The sequence below is a fragment of the Plectropomus leopardus genome, chromosome 22 (assembly GCF_026936395.1).
Source record: "Plectropomus leopardus strain MGB_pleo_1.0 chromosome 22, ASM2693639v1, whole genome shotgun sequence".
Classification (NCBI taxonomy): domain Eukaryota; kingdom Metazoa; phylum Chordata; class Actinopteri; order Perciformes; family Serranidae; genus Plectropomus; species Plectropomus leopardus.
Window position 1 is genome coordinate 23,717,116 of NC_142197.1, and position 18,241 is coordinate 23,735,356.

At 38.6% G+C, this 18,241-nt stretch overlaps 1 protein-coding gene across 1 annotated transcript in view; it reads right to left on the minus strand.

Moving 5' to 3' along the window:
- The window catches only part of net1 (neuroepithelial cell transforming 1), a 35,658-nt gene extending 18,895 nt beyond the window's left edge, over window positions 1–16,763 (minus strand). Inside the window, exons 1-2 of the mRNA XM_042511361.2 lie at window positions 16,508–16,763; window positions 6,714–6,777 (exon numbers count right to left, since the gene is read on the minus strand). Coding sequence (XP_042367295.1) covers window positions 6,714–6,777; window positions 16,508–16,662 — 219 coding nt within the window. The 5' untranslated portion in view covers window positions 16,663–16,763. The remainder of the gene's footprint in view (window positions 1–6,713; window positions 6,778–16,507) is intronic.
- Window positions 16,764–18,241: the final 1,478 nt, after the last annotated feature.

Genomic DNA, 18,241 nt, shown 5'->3' on the forward strand with positions numbered 1-18,241 from the left:
ACAGACACGGCAGAAGGAAAAGGAGAAGAAAATTGGCCGTCCTCTTCCTGCCACCTTTGGAAATGCCTCCGTCAGCAGCTCACTGATAGAATAACACACTCCAAGCTGGGACTTGTTGAAAAGGTGGGCTGGGCTCAACGTAAATACCCTGACTCAACAAACACACCCCCCTCTGTGCTCATTACACACACACACACACACACACACACACACACACACACACACACACACACACACACACACACTGAGGGCATAGAAACTGTTGTTACTCATCTGAGGAGAGACTGACAGATTTGTATGTTAAATAAAAAGAACGGTGATATACACAGACAACATAAACACAGCAGCCACAAACACTACAAACAAGTTTTAACACTCTCAGACAGACAATGAGAGGTTTTGGCTTTCTGTCTTTAGATACCAGCCTGATGATGGAGGCGTGTTCTTCTGTCTGCCACATTCAAACAATATTGCAGTTTCATATTACCATGACATCATGGGCTAAGTGTTCAAAGAAAAATCCATCCTTTGACCTGACGAGCTGCTCACTCTGACCCAGGTCTGGATGAAACAGGAGGCCAACCAGCCAAGAAATGTTTAATGCAGTTACAGTATGGTGGAAAGGAAGATAAGTATTTACTGTACAGAAATGGAAGGTGGAAGAAAAAAAGAGATAAAAATAAACACTAAAACAAAGAGAGTCATTTGCGTCTTCAAATCAAATACAAATTCACATCAAACACGTTTACTGTTCTATCCCACCTCAGTCACATGTAAATGACAGTAACGCCACGCCATGTATACTGGTCTGGTAACAGAGTATACATGCATCCAGACATCTACAACTACAACACATAGAACAGTGTTCAGACTGACATTCACATGGTGGTCCTGTTTACACCTGGTATCAACATATTTCCTAAGAGATCGCACCGCAACTGGGCAGCTTTAAGCACAGGTGTGAATGCTCCCAATGTGTCTTCAATGTAAATTCAATCAACGTAAAAACCGATCACAGTGAATTTTGTGACATTTCAATTCCAAGTCCACAACTTTTACTCAGATTTTACAGCAACTATTACAGTTTCCCGTAAGTTTCACCAGTCATAACAGTTTCCCAGACAATGTTACCAACCTGAACTGTTTCTGGTTGCAAAAATAAAGACAAGTACGCCACAAACGTCTCCCATTCCCCAGCAGAATTTACTGCTAAACACTATGCAAGGCAATTCCCTGATCCCTTGTTCTGCACGAAGGATGGCGTAAACTGCACCATTGCACCATGTGCAATGTTGTAGTAGAACACAATACTGCACAATTGAGAAGTACTTTTCTGCTGAAAAACACACATGAAGAATAGCTGAAACACGTGGACAACAGACAAGACTAATTACCACGGTAAGTTAACTTGGTGTGGTATAAAAATCAAACAATGCATCTTAGATTTTGAATGAAATATTTAAAAAAAAAAAACTCTATCCCCTTCCATTTCAGCCTTTTCTTCTTCTTCTTATTATTATTATTTATTAATTCATTTGTTTATTTTATTAATCAACTTTTATTTATTACCTTTAAGCACTTAATTTTGTTGTGATTTATTATCTCCGAAACAGGCTCGAAGTAAAGTTATTGTAAATCTTCTAGCTGCCAATAAATACAAAATAAATAAATAAATAAATACGAAAAAAAAAAACCCAACATCATTTTGGCCATTTTTACTTACATCCACAATTCAATTGCAAAAAAATGCATAAACATTGCAACATGTTCAGCAATTTTTTAGAAAGCCTCAGTGAAATTAGGCATTTATGGCAGTAACTATCCCAAAAAAAGCCCACAAAAGGCTGGAAAGACAAAGATTTGGACAGCATTGACTGATCTGTGCATTGAACAACTAATTAATCGATTAATTACTTCCTACTCTGCTCTACTACTACTCTCTTCTTTAAACAAGGTGGCAAGGGAAAGTGGAGGTCTGCAGGTGAGACATTATACATAATGCCTTTACGTGGGTGCAAAGTGCAGGTTCGAAACACGTGGATTTTGTCTCCATGAGATAAAAGTGATCAGATATGGTCACTGACTGCAGCATTACAACATACATTTATGACCCTCTGTCAAGACTGTAAAACATCACAGAGAGCTCATAAAAACAGGCAAAGTTTTCATTTTCCTCAACACGTGTTATCAACTATTAAGAGGCATGAATCCAGGGCTCTGAACAGCTGCAATGCAGCATCAGAGTGTGATGTATCTGCAGAGAGTTGATACAGCTGTACCGGGTCCTCTCATTGACATGAATGAGTGTTAACTGGGGAGCAGCACACTGGATGCATTTATGTGTTATCAAAGGTTCACTAATATAAATCCCAGTCTCTGTGGAATGCTGAGGAATCTTCAGACAGTCGGCGGTTAAAGAAGTTGGTCTTAGTTTGAATATAAATTGCTGTTGATATGGGCAAGGCCTTCCCGCAATAATTATCAATGTTTGCATGAAAAAGCTTGACGCGACTCCGCAGCTGACAGACACATTAAATCACATCGTCTGATTAAAGCTGGTCTGGAATGCTTCTTATCAGACAGGCCACTCTTGAGGCTGACATCTCTGGCCGCCTGAACTTGCTGCCTGATGAGACAGAAAGCTCTGAATCTGACTATGCTGTTAATTACCTTCACATTCCACCAAACGCCAGTCTGGTTTGATCTTGGCACTGAATTGGAAATTTGACTCACATTCTTGGCGTGACAGAAAGCCCCTCAAGGCCTTGTACCTGATGTAGTCTGAGAAAATGCACCAAGCACCCAGGGAATGCTCGCCTGATTCCAAGATTTGCCTGAGGGCCAATGCACTCTACACCTATCTCTCCCCCAGCCAGGGAGTACAAAAAAAAAACACTTCAAAGCACAAAGACTTGGCTAAACTTGATTCAAAACCTTGGCAAAACCTTGAAGCTTAAAGTGGCAGGGTTGCGATAAGAAGGGCACCAAGACTAAGACACCTCCAGGATTCTTTTATTGCTCGCTGTTTGGTAGATTTATAAATGACGGGGGGAGTGAAGTGAAAGGGCGAGCTAACAAGGTCCACATGACTTCGGTGGATGAGCTAAGCGTGCCGTGTTTGCGAATCAAAGGCAGCAGGCTGGCATGAGATAAAGAGCTGTTGGCCTTCTCTCTCTTTCTAAACCCGCTTTTATTCCTTGTCCTCGGCCTTCAGATGAGCGATGGATTGCGTTTTGGGCAGCTGTAAACCCTGGAATGCCTCCGCTCTCGTCATGCTGCTCGCCGTCTAATCTGCTCATTCTTTTCTGGTTCTAATCAGCTCGTCTCATTTAAAGGCCGACTGTAAACCACGAGCAGGCCAGTCTGTTAGAGGCAGCGGCGGTTTGTAGGCCATTATGTTCCTTTGATAGGTGGGGGATAAGAAATTGGAGCAGGCTGGATTTCCTTTATCCAGCATTTGGTCTCTGGCTGCATGAACAGGCCTTGTTCAGCCACGAGGGAGCCACAAAAGAACAGTCATCACAGTCCCTCAGTGAGGTATTACATGGAGATATACACTCAGTGCTGGGAGCTGCCAAAGGGAAAAGCTGGCCTGGAATGTAGACCCAAGTTTATAGATTTCACTGCACTGATGGCACTCTGAAACTAAGGTACCAGGATTAAGGTGGGTGATTGCTGTGAGGGTTAAGTACAGAGGCTCCAGTGCCTGATTGAAATAAACCACTTAGGCTAAGGATGCCTTTATAGGCCATCTTTTTATGCCATCTAAACATGACTGAGAAAAACACGGGTTGCGTAAAATCACCATAATGATTTCCCTTAGTATCTATAGGCAAGTGTTTGCCTATAGATACTAAAGTATTTCCATGACATTGCTAGAAGGTCCTCAGTAACCATTTCAGAAAGTTTAAGGGACCCATACCAGTCTCTTTAAAGGTAAATAATTCGTGGAACATAAGAAATGGCTACATTTTTGGTGATTGAGGAGAAGGAGGAGATACCAAGACACATTTTTCGGGACAGAGAAAACAGACACTATGAGCAATGCACTGATTGTTAGAGCATTCAATGTCTATCTTCAAAATCTCTACAAAATTTAACTGGACCTTGGACACCAAACTACTGCATTATATTACGTATGTTACAGAGGTCGTCTGCTAAATTCGGCATCATGTTTGGCTCAGTAGAGTCTGAACCAGCAGCTTTGTAGCTAGCTAGCCAAATGTTACCATAGCTCTGTCTCATATATTAACAGTAACGGTATTGTTTTACTGAAACTATCCAGTTTGTGCTATCACATTCTCTTCATTACCTCATATGGATTGTATCACAGCAATATTTCTTGCACTGACTTTGTCCGTTCCTTATTGACAAATCTGCTTTTCCGTATGTTTGGGTTAAATTTCTTTAAGATTATGTGCTTGTGTTTTCTATATTCTTCAAGGACAACAACATCTTCTGTGCAGTTTGACTTTCCTTTACTTGTTGTGTTCTCTCTGATGTCCATTTTGGAGACACTTGAGAACACTGATAATACTGCTATTAAGTAGCATTGAAAGATGATGATATAATGAAGACATTATGACAGTTACAACCATGAAAGCCTTGCTGTAAATAGTCTAGGAGATAATATGCAACGCTCCAAAATAAACCCAACATTTTACAAAAATATTTTGCATGAGGGACAAACTTAAGTTTACAACTTTGGGTAGTTTATGCCACCGGGCACAGATCTTAAGCATCCCTGAGTGAAACAAGGCCAAGTGTTTGGATGGATACTCCTCTACACAAAACTATAACTCTCAAACTAGAGCTGCACTCACAGAATGCAGTATATATATCACAATAACTTGAAATGTCACAAAACGTATGCCAAGAACTCGGTAAATCTCCCATACTGCTACAGATGCTTCTTGTGCCAACCACCAGCGTTATATAACCTTTCTGTTGGGGCAATGACTATTTTTGACTTTTTCCTTAAGCATGCACAGCCACATGTTATCAGGCTGGATAACGTGACTGTGTAATGTCAAAGATGTTATTTTCATTTCTGTTTTTTTTCTCCTTTTGTTCTTGTTTAATTGTTTTTTTTCCTTTTTTGTACCCATCATACACTAATACACGTTATCAGCACACCCGTGCACACCCTGCACAAAGGCATGCATTCAAAGTACCCTCACCTGTAGTTATAAGATAATATGTCAGCCACACAGTTACATACTGTTGCATTTACATGTAAACATATGCATACTTGAACAAATGTAACAGTCTTGTTTACCTTGTTTGTGCAGCCCCAAACATCAGCATGTTTACCAACACATTAATGACCCTGAAAACTTGATTTTCAGTCTTATTTCTTTTTTATAACTAGAGATGTCAAAAACCAGTTCAAAGGATTTTAATGGATAAGTAACAATTAGAACACAGCAACTTAAAATCAGCTTTTTCTTCACTGCACCCTCACGTTGCAGCTAATGTGAAAATAATATTTGAATCAAGACCTTCAGTATTTGGATCACATAGCTAAAGGACAATAACGTGGGAGGCCAATACAAAGTCAATATCCATTTAAGTTTATGCTTTATTTAGAATATTTTCACCACTTTACCTTGCCATAAAACAGCCCTTACAGACGAGGCTTTGAAGTTGTTATATAAAAAAAAAACACCAGACTTCGATGAACTCCGCCAAATGGCCTAGTTGTTGGTCTACTGCTGCTTCCATCAGCTGTTTATAAGATAAAGGTGTGGAGTGTGACTTTTTTTTAAACAAAAAAACTGAATAATCATTAATTATCTCTCTCCTGAGCCAAAATTAAAAACACAGGTCACTTTTCAGTGATTAATTTTTTTTTTAAGTTTATGCCTTACCCGTTTTGCAGCAACCCCCTTCCCCTTAAAAATAGCAAACAGTCCCTATCCCTAACCACCAAGGGAGGCGTGTAAAAAATGCAAAGGAGGTGTAAAGAAGGGACTTTATGATGTCCCTATAGCACCATCTCTGTGTAAAAAGGGCTTTTCAATCATGCTTCCTTGAAACTGTCTCACCCCACTCTCACAATCCTAAAAAACAACAACAAACACAGCCAATGATATATCAAAAAAGATGCTCTTTTTGCACACATTTTGCCCTGGCATTGACATTATGACAAATTTTTGTTTTCAGCATAATGCATAACATGCTCACTGTGTAAAGAAGCAAAAGTAAATAAGACATTAGTCCTCTGGTCTGGATTGTTTATTGGGATTATGGTGGCTGAGGGCCAACAAGGAGCTGCCTTCTATCGCTGTGACAATGAGCAGGGCTACCGTTTCCGAGACTTTGTTGAAAACTCTGAGGCGAGATTTAAAGCCAAAACACATTGTTATGACGGGAAGCGGTGCTCAAGTTCACTCCCAATTTGCACGACAGGACAGAAGTCAGCCAAAAGCCAGCTTGAAGAAATGTGCAGACAGTGAATGTATATATGAAAAATGCATACCTCATGCAAGTACTGTAAACCTTATATAAAGTAAATAAAGACGGTATGTAATTGTCTTGCTGTGTGTCTTGGCTGTGGACCACCTTGCACATTTTCTTTCCTTCTTTCAGGTGGTGCTGACGGTCAGCACTCTGGTGTAGGTTATTACGATTAGTAATGAACTCGACATGTTTGTGTCTTGCATGTTGCCTAATGTGATCAGCCAACTTGAAAACGTGAGGCCTGTACTCACCAGACTGAAGTCCCATTGTGGTCCTGGGGTGAGGAAGGTAAAGGAGCTTCCTCTTCGCAGTGACCTGAACAACAAGAGATTAGGGCCACAATTAGAACAGAAATACAATGCATCCTCCGCCGCAAAAACCAACATCTACAGGGCCTGTTGTGCATGACGTGCTGCTGAGCGTGCAACCTTGTCCTGAGTGTTATTACAGAAGGTAATCCCTATAAACCCACTGCTGTGAACAAGCATGATTCAGAAGCAACCATGAAAATATTCAAGAAGCTCTGGATCAATTTAAACCAACATCTGAGTCCTCTCTGACCTAAAGTCCTGGTCAAAGAGTGAGTAAAGCCGATGACTTAGTGAGCTCAAAGCATTCAGATGGTGATAGGAGGGGAACTGTGACTCATGGAAGAGCAGGGTCCTGAGAAAACATTCACCTCCCGCAACCTACCACAGCTTTAGCATGGTGGAGACGCAGCGCTGTCCTCCAACTCAAACCATGACTGACAGATAAGGTCCCTCCCTGTCAGGGTAGTAAGGGGAGCATGACTGTCCTTAGACCTAAGACCCCTGTCAGATTTGAAGGAGGCGTTCTTTATCTAACACCTTCCTCCTGCCCAAAGATTTGGACATCGCCCAAATGTCTTTTTGTTGGGATTTTCTGGCTGGGGACAGCTTTGCCTTTTTTGGGACTCCACAGTGGGATTGTCCATACTGAACACCCCCCCCCCCCGAAAGCAGCCATGCATGCTGTGAATACCTCTCATGTCAAACAACTTATCTTACCAACCTGTGTGATTATTAAAGTATTACAAGGTTGGGCCTGATAAGGCCACACTGAGGGCAATTACACAACACATCCCGCTCAGTGACTGGATGGTTACTCAGCAGGAAGAAACACATCAAAGCAGAGCTTAAGACCTGTCTTATACCAACATTTTGGATTTTTATTGAAGCACTATTTCATGCTGGAAAAATACTTAAAGTGAGAACTGGATTTCACGATTGCCGTACAAGGCTAAGTAACTGTGCAGCTTATGAAACTACATAAACTTTGACACAGACTGCAAAGAGGAGACTGTATCCTGTTACATAGCATTTATCTTTATGTTTTTTTGTAGATAAAAGCATAAGGCCTCAACCATTTTTTCATCCCTTGGAACCTAAGCAATTTGGCTTGATTTCTTTCAAAAACAAGGGAAGAGGGCAATGAGTGAAAGAAAATTAGCAAGAAAATAAAACATAAACAAACAACAACAAAAAAAACATACAAGAAAAATATCTGAAAATTGAACTAAAAAAAAGAAAAAAAGATGCAGAACAAAATTCTAATGAATTGCATTAGTTCTGTAACATAATTTTGATAATGAGCTTTAAATCGTTTTTTTCCCCTTTACATTTTCCCTAGCTTTAAATAATAAATTCTAAATCCACTTATTTCATACAATTTGTAGAACATTTCTCACCAAGTTGCATTCATTGCACTTTTTCCCCCCATATTTTTTAATCAATTTCCTCAGGATTCAAAGTTTAATCTGATTAAGGTCTCAGAACTGTCATTTTGTTTGCTTAACCCTTTGAAACTTGAGCAAAATGGCTTGATATTTGGGAAGAGGGTAACCAGCAACATAACAAGAAATTGCCCAAAATTACCAAAAAAATAACAGTTTTTCAAAAAAAGAGGGTGGGGGCAACCTTAAGAAAGTGCTACTTTTTGGGGTTTTTTTCAACTTTTTTTCTGTAACATAATTTCAAATACATAATAAAGAGTCTTTGTCTCATTTTTTGACCATATCCAATTATCATTCAATTCTTGTCATAATTAGCATATGACTTCCTTAGTCATGGCCAAAAATACATTTTGTGTGGTCACAGTGAACTTTGGCCACCAAATTCTAATAAGTTCATTGTTGAGTTTGCGCCAAATTTGGAGAAATTCTCTCATAAAATAGCACGTTCACAAGAATGTGATGGACATTCAAGGAAAAAAAAAACACGACTATTACTTGCACGGAGGTATAAAAATATGAAGAAAAGCTACATTTCTAATAAATGTAGAAGCCCCAATTGAACTAATATGAAAAAGCAAGCAAAAGATGAAATGTTGAGACATTTTGGAGTATGTTTAGGGGAACTATCATGCAACAATAGTGCATCACACTCAGCACGCATGACTATAGGATGAATCAAAACCTCCTACGTTGTTCAGCTTTCATAATCCAGTCTTGCACATGCTCTTACATGGTGTCTGAACAATAATATTGAAGACACATGTCATGGGGCTGCCTTAGAAGGAGGGACCCAAAAAGGCACCAGCATCCAGAGAATGTGGGGCTGCTCAGAAACACTTGTTCTGCGTGTGTGTCCGGCAAGTGCTGCTCGTAAGGCTGAGTCATTCCAGTTATACCGTCGCTCTGCTAGTGTTGCTCCAGTTGGCCTTTATCCAGTGACACAGACAACTGTCCATCTATAGTCAGCACAGCTGCGCCCTTTCTCTCTGCCCTGACACCCCAGGACAGCAGGTAGGGGCTTGTGCAGAAATGATAAGTTGATTTATTTATTAGTCAGATATTAACTGGCAACTGTCTTAATAAGTGATTCATTTTTTAAGACACTTTCCGAGAACAAAATTGAAACATTCTTTGGTTTCACCCTGTCAGATGTGAGGATTTACTGCATATCCCTTTTGATATTATGTAAACTGAATACTGTTGGTCAGGTCAAACAAGACATCTGAAGAGATCGCATTGGACTCTGGGGTTCTTTTGTTACATTTACAGACACACTAAATTGACAACGTACTGGTCAGATTAACTTATAAAGAAAATAATTTGTTCCAGTTGGGAAAATCATGTGAAATCTTTTAACGTAAGGCAGATTTCTACACCAGCATTCTGAACACCGTGTCTACTTTTCTTTAGATAAACTGAGGTGTTAATTAATCTGATTTTACTGATTAAAACAAAACTACTCAGTTATTTCCCCACACATTCATCTATATGTGGTGGACTGATACGATTAAACATCTGCCAACACAAAGAGATTTTCTGTTTTTGGAGCTTTGTCAAAGCGCAGCACATACCCTGGACACAGATGAAGCAACATAACGTCAGGTGCATTAACAGTGAAACTTAATCGTTCATTCTGCTGGACCTAAAAGTTTGCATTCACTTACAGCAGCTGCTCTTCTCATCCACTGCTCTAATCCTAGCAGATCAGCTCTGATCAGCAACTGATCAATTATCCACCCCATGAGTGACTTTGGAGAGTTGTGGTTGGCATTTTGGGCTATCACTAATACAATATAAATTAATAATGTATTAAACTGATTGTGTTAATTGAATATGAAAATAGCTGTTAGTTGTAGCCATATACTGATGTAACATGATACTTATGTTTTGCAACAGCCTTTGAGATGCACAGAATATTGCTCCAATATGTCTACGATTAAAACAATGCTGATAAAAATCATGAGAAGCAGTGCTCTATTTAGACATTATCCATACGGACATTATGACTCATTAATTTGCAGCTTCATTAAAAACTTTTATGTATTTTATTATTTTTCACTTTATATTGTTTACTTTGTTTGGCAACATTTATATCTGACTTTATGCTCTTTTATTGCTGTTGGTTTTTGTAAGGTGACCTTGAGTGTCATAAATAAAATACATTATTGTTATTACTGTTTACCTAAACTTTGCAGTTTGAAGGCATTGTCTAGAGAACTCTTTGCAAGATGATATGCTAACATTTTAAAAAACTAAATATGATGCTGAATAACTCTAAACTCTACTCAGATACTCTATTAAATATGTAGACTCTTTAAAGTTAGTGGTACCAACCCTAGTATTGATTAATGATTGGCCAATTAATCAGTTGGCAGCCCAACCCTCCTATCAGAACCCCTGCCAAGTGATATAGATAGATCGAATATCTTTTTTTTTTTTAACCAAATACCTCATTATCAATAAAGTAACAATACTGTTGGGTAAACTTTTGACACTTTCACAAAATATTTACACAATGAAATTGCTTATAAAAACTAATCTTCAGTTAAGGTGGATATAATGATGAATTGGGTAAAAAAAGCAAATAATAAAACTGCTAGAACAGTCTGGTGAGTTCATAAAATTACATCACTTTACTGTCATGCAGTAAACCAGTAAAAGACAACACTTACAATGTTATGACATCCACAATCTAAGACAAAATCTCATGTCATGATATTGATATAATATCAAAATGTTTCCCAGCCCTAATTAAATTCACTCATTTTAAATAAAAAATAAATATATAGATATTAAGAAAAAAAACTGAGGTTAAAATTTTGCCTCTTTAACATGTGTTGTTCAAGTATTGTAACGTTGTGGTGTTGCTTAAGGATAAGCAAACAGAGACGATGCAGACAATAATAGTGTTAAATAAATGTTAATTCAATCTGCCAACTTTGCATCTCATGTGTTTTTGTTATTAAATTGTTGTATTTTATCAGAAAAGACAAAAACAAAACAAAACCTGGACCATCAGCTGCCCTGCTATCTAAATATCAGCATCGGCTATTGAAAAAGCCCATATCGGTCGACCAGTCATAACAATGCTCATCTTTACACAATAAAACAGACATGTATGGCTGACAGGACGATAAAATGAAAAGGGGAGAAAATCTGAGCAGACAGGTTTTGTGGAGCTCAGTGGGTTGAACGGAGCACCAACACACTCTAATGAACTAAGTTAAGTTCCTGTTGGGACCACCCATGCTGTAATGTGTGCACTGATGCTACTGTAAGGTGTTTGGGATAAACAGCACGTGGTGTACAACAACAACAATAGCTAAAGAGAGCAGAAAAATGAGAAGCTCCCTGGGTGTCCTTGAGGCAAGTCAGGGGTCAGAGGTCACCACAGGTGTTGTTCAGACTTAACTGTCAAAGTGCTGATTTAACTTTACACTCCTGTCCAGGGCAGTTTGTCCTGTTGGAGTGTCCTCACCCACCCAGCTGACTACTTGATGATGTATAGACAAAAGTAAACCTTATGACATAACTATACTGTCCCCGCCATAGTGGTCATTTACACTTGCAATGCTATAACACACACACAGTCTCAAACATCAAATGACCAACTAGAATATTCAAAATTGTGAAAAATTAGCTCATATACTGGCCTGGCTGATTCATCAGTCTAGCTCTAGTCTAAAAACGTGGTAGTTTCATTTGTCTAAGAAAATGCAAAGTATATGGTCAAAAGCAATGATCATTATTTCCGGTATGACCAAAAATAAATAAATAATTTTATTTCATAAACATATGACCTAGTTCCAAGTCTCAGTCTCATGTCTGAGTCTCCTGGGAAAATCAGGAGGGTTGGTAAGTATGACTAAAACACTCAGTCTATTTACGTGGACATGAATTTATGATTGTTGTTTTTGTTTTGTTTTTATTGTGGTATCCTGTTTATGTAATATGTAAATGTGCAAATATGAGTTACCCGATTTCTCTGTTCTCATGTAAACTCCATATTCTGAATATGATCATAGTCGTCATAAGCCTCATAAACAGATTAGGTGTCAGCCAACATTGTTTTTTCAGGGCTGTTACCAATTATAAGCAGTTAATGAGATTGATAAGTGATATTTGGAAGCGATATGCATTTACAATAAAAATTATGTTGAAATTTCAGTTGAAATTTAGAATTTGGCATATAATAAACTCTGACACAAAACTTTGTTTAAATGCCTTAAGTAAATGCTTAATAAAAAACTGAAACTTTTGACAACATATAAAGTTCCCCGCAACTTTTTTTTATTATAAAGTTCAGTGGAAATTTAAATAAGTCACACTCTCTTCGGAACACTTTGGTCCATCATTCCTTAAAGCACACAATACCTCTGTGGAAATCATCCATTAAGCTAATTCTAGCTAAAGTTAAGATATTAAATGACATCCAATTAAAGCGTCACTGACTCATGATGACACTAACGCAGGATGCGGTGGAGCTGAGAGAGAAGCAGACAATAAAGCAGAGGCTTCTCAGGAATGGGCATGGCTTTCAGCAGAGCAGACAGTCATTGTGGCATTGGCTCAGGGAGCAGGACGGGGCTACACCCACTATCTGACAACTGTTATATCATCAGGCTTTCCGCCAAGGCTGATTTCTCACAGTGGTGTAGAAAGACATGCAGGGAATCTCACGGTGGCGAGAGCCTGCAGCAATTAAACATAGCTGCTCACCTACTCATCTACTTAATGTCTCACTGCTTAATCTAAACAACAGTTGTAGAGCGAGCGATGTTGGAGTAGATGAGGATATTTGTGATAAAAGAGTGTGAGGACGTAAGCTTATTAACAACTGATCACAAGTTTGAAAAACCAAACAAACTGGGAGTTGCATTCGTATTGGTGTCCTGTCAAAACAATTGAAAATGATCCAGACAGTCCTGGAAACAGATGCGTATCAGATGCCAAAACATGGCGCAGCATTTTATAACACCATAAGACAAGATTTTACAATTCTAGAAAGTTACGCTATAATGCAGTGTGTAGGCTGTTGCCCATAGGCTGCATAAAAAACTGGACCACTGTGACAGCAACTATTGATTTAAGGACTTATGTTGTTTTGGTTTTTTTTTTAGCTTTGAGTTAGGCAGTTCCGCTGTCGCCATCTTGGATTTTTGTAAACAGGAAGTGACCAAATTTGGACAAGAGGCTGGCGATGTGGGGGAGCGAGGGGTGGATCTGACTCATAGAATGAGGTGACACCTTGCAGACATCCTGTAATTTAAATCAGCCATGCCCTTCATTATGCATAACTTTAAGCCTTCACAAAGTTTGGTGAGTTGCCATGAATCAAGGAAGTAAAAAGGTCTTGACGTCAGTAACTGCGTTTGAAATTTTGCATTGGAGCCAGAGTTTGGTGACAGTTTTACTGGAGTCAATAGGCACGTTTTCACTGCAGGAACTCGGGGTAGTTTTATGGGATCTCGCTCGTTGGTGCGTATCTCCACTGCAGGAACCGCCCCAGTAGGACAACTTTCAAGAGCTTTTACGGAGGTGAAACAAGCAGTGTGGCCCAGATACACTGCTGGGTTGGACGTCAACAAAACAAGCGCCATTTTTAACGCTGTGTTCATGTGATTTCAGAATAATCGGAATGAAAACTTTCCCACGGGGAAAATTCACATGAACAGCCTCTTAAATAAACTTTAGTTATATCGCTTTTCTTAAAAAGGTTACAAATAAAAACAAGGTAGCAATAAAACAACAATAAAATAAAATGCAAATGTCAGCATAAAATGCAGAAACTCAGATAATTCATAACACAAATCCCTGACTTGACATGACATCATAAATGCATTAACATGGCAGGCAAAAGTCAATGTTTGGTTAATGGTAAGATGGATTCTTAAAACAAAAAAAAATCTATATCAGCGCTTTAGCACCATTGCAACTTTGATATCTATCCATACAAACACCTTTTAACAGAAACAGAGGCCTACATCTACAGATAATTATCAGCCCGCAACTCAAACCCCACAAACTGCTGCAGATGAAAAAAGAATTCACGACTAGTTACGCCTGCACTGCGTTCAAGAGATCAAAAACATCAGAATTTAAAGAGGCGACATTGATTTTTTTTTTTTTTAAAAAAAGGGACACACACAGACTCAAGCTCTGACATTGGCCTAACTGTTGGTGAAGATCATGGCACAGCCAGTGTGTATGTCAACAGTCTGAATCCTTTCAAAGTGTCTTTGAGAGAGAAACCAAATCCCTGCTGACACTCAGACGTGTCAGTTACTTGTAGACGGATGAACAACAACAAATATAACTTCTCCAAAAAGAATCAGAGCTCTTGCTGATAGCACAAGCTATTTGGTTTGGTTTTATGACCTATTTTGTTTGCAGTGTGCAGCACAGGTGAAGACATCTCAGCCAATTATCAGGTCAGAAAAGCATATTTCAACATTAAATGAGTCACTGGAGGTATCCAATGTCATGTTTCCCATAAGATGAGCATTCTGAAAGCTGAAGTCTCTGTGTGTAACTTATTCATGAATACCTGATTGATATTCGTCACTGTTGTCAGCCAGGGGACAAAGGTTTTTTCTCTCTGTTACCACTCTTATGTGTCGAGGGAAGAGCAGCTCATGAGTCAGTGGATTAACATCTCGGCTAGCCCTGCCCTTGTTTGTTAAAGCTGATTTTGAAACTGAAGTACCCGCCGCCGACCCACCTGCACCCGCATGTCCACCTGCACCTCGATTCTATAGAAAACACATCACCCAACAGGTTGCATATACTAAAGTGTTACTAGAAGTTAATTTTATTTGAGAAACATTCCTGTTTTTATGAGGCACAAACTCTACCCAAAGAACATTTAAACACCTCTGCTCCGCCCAGTCAACGTGCTGTTTTGACCATAATGCTTTACATGGACAATGAACTCACAATGCCGAGTTCACTTCAAACCAACCTTGTTTATTTCCGTTAGTTGAAGTCTACACGTGCTTGGCAACTCACAAAAAAATAAAAATCCACTGCCAGTCTGCTATTTAATGCCAATCTCACTTGGGAAATCAAACTCTATTTTCTCTCACTCAGTCCTCATGCTTTTTTTCCATAAACCTTGTTATGGGGGTCAAATATCGGGTGCTGTTTTTCCATGTTTGTCTGCAGAGCCAGTTGGGCACAGGGCAGGGCTTGGCCACTTTGGCACACAACATGGAAAGCCTTTGAAAAGAGGCCAACATAAACTCTCGCAGGGGTTTATTATCCCAAAACGCACTACTATTATTGTAAGTTAGTCTGAGAACTTTGATAAATCTCATTGTATTGATACAAATGAGCTCTGGAACTTTTATTTTTTAAGTAGCGGTCACATTTATGGCCAATAAATTTAAGAGCACAGTGCTTGGGTTTCTTGGATGCACAATAACATCATCTCTGAAGTTATACACAGAGTTCACCTAACAATGAACTGGCAATATAATGCCAGGTCAGTATGAGGTTTCTGGTTTCTGTAATCCATCCTTCCATCCATATTATTCAAGGTGTCCACAGATATCAGACAGTTAAATGTAATGCTTTTTTAGAACTTTTCAAGATGATTTTTAAACAAATTTAGTAGTTTTAAGCAGTTTTTCCCGGTACTTTTCGGGTTTCTCTTTTTGTAGTACTTTTTTAAAATATTCTTTTTTTAAAATTGATTTTCAGTTAATATTCTTGTTGTTGTTGTTGTTGTTGTTGTTGTCGTTTTTTCATTAATTTTGTGCTATTTTGGGGGTCAGTTCTTCCCAAGTTGCTTGCCTTTTTTCCATGTTTTTCGAAAGAAATCGTACCTATTTGCTCTGGTTTCAAAACATTAAGCTACAGTACCTCAAATAAAAAGGAAAAAAAAATAAAAAGGCCACAATGGTCAGGCCTCTCTTCTCTGTACCTGAGGGGCGCCATTAATGGCAATTTGCTGCCATCTTGTGGCGTTTTGACGCAATGAAAATATCAGAACTCAGTTTAAAACACTATGTTAAACACATTTAGAGGATCTGGTAGTTTGCTAGAATAAGTATTTAAACTCATTTGGCTGGTTCCGAGTTTAAAACTATTCGTTTCACCGCCAAGTAACGTTAATGCATCGTCATTCCGTACTGCTACCGTGGCTAAAGTGTGCTAGCCAGTTAGCTAAACTGTGGATGTTGTCCCGGGCTAAAAGCTGAGTCTGGCTCGGCAGAGACGGTTTTACTGGTATTTTGTGGGTTTTGTGACTGCTTTGGTGAGTTAAGTTCAGGACAGAAAACATGGACTCACCGTCTCAGTCTGCCGTTGCTGTTCTCGAGAGGTAAGTCTTCTTCTTCAGCTGAAAACTTTCTCTTTAGGTTCCTGAAACTCGGTTGTCTTTTCGGTTTCTCTGAAGTTGAAATGGGAGCTTGAACTTCATCGCTTTCACCCATTTGAAATGTCATAAACACTACGTGCTGCTGAAGGGGTTAAACACAATAATTACAATAAATCTTACTACAATAGCACGGGGGCTCGTGACTGTTTTTGAATATGGCGGACATCCAAAAGACGACCAATGAGAGGAGAACAGAGGGAGCCGTTGCTAGGATACTACGCTAAAGGGGCGGGGCCAGAGAGTTCAAAGTGCTGCAGGGACGGTGGTGACTGATAACGCCATTTATTTAACCCCTAGGGACTGTTTGGAGCATTTTACGCTTTTCATTCTTTATTTTTTCGATAGTTTTGACTGTGTTCATCTTGGAATTTCCAGCTAAGCTCCTACAATAAGTCTAAAATACACAGTGGAAACTAAATTGTTACATTCATACTGTTAAGTGCAAAAAATGCACAATTGAAACCCATTCAAGCTGAAACTTTTGATCCCGCAGCCATCAAAGCATGAAAACATGCATTGTATTATTTCTGGGTGTCATTCTGTGCCTTTGTCTTAGAATTTGACATTTTTACTATTTTCCATCGGATGGCGTCATTTTTATTTCTGTATTTATTTGACCATATTTGGCATATGGAGCAAATAATATTTTCATAAATTATATTGTTACAATGAATGTTACTGCAAAACATTGAAATATCCCAGGCTGTGATAGTAAAAAAAAAAAACTACTTTACATGTAGTATATTGAAAATAATTCTTTTTTAAAAAAGTCTAAAAACATAGTGGTGTCATGACAAAAATGTTGCATTTAAAGGGTTAAAATTCTGATTTAAAATTTCTGATTAAAATGTATGATTATTTGATATTTACGGTTAGAACTGATGTTGGTTAAAACATGAACTCCATGAAAGTAGAAAATAATATTAATGTTTTAAAAAAATTTAAAAAAAAAAAAAAGCTTAATTAAAAAAAAGCAAATTTGTGCTCAGAGTGACACAAGTGTGTATAATATTAAAGTTAGCTCTAAGGGTTGAATATCCACCATAAGTTTTCATTCCCCCCTTAATTTATCCAGAGGTTTTCAACTAATTCTTAATCTATTTAGGGACTTTATTTAGGGAATTCATTTGTCATTTGTTTGAGAGGGAATGGCTGTGATGGGACTTTGTTTTCTTTTATATCACGACCCTCCCTGAAGCTACACATATTTTTCCTTCAGCATCCCTGACTGGACAAAAGTGTATGACCCTCCATCCACCATAAACAACCATATTGCACAGTTTTCAGATATGATAAATGGTGATTTCTATTTTATTTTTTAAAGAAAACATGGCTTTCAAACCCAAATGTAGGTTTTGGGGTTGTGAGGACACAGAAGTAAATGTCCATTTAAAGTTAAATATCATTCCCATAAGCCAAATCAAAAACCAAAATCCCCTCCCCAGTGATTAAAAAATCTTTTAAGCGCTACCCATATTCTGCACCATCCCTTCCCCTCTCAAAAATAATGAATAGTCCCTTATATTCACAGAACAGCGCAGTAACACATGTTAAAGCAAAGTAGCACCGTGGACCAATTTATAATCCACGCTGTGGACCAATGGCGAAAAAAATCAACACTTTTATGAAACTCTAGTTTGCACATT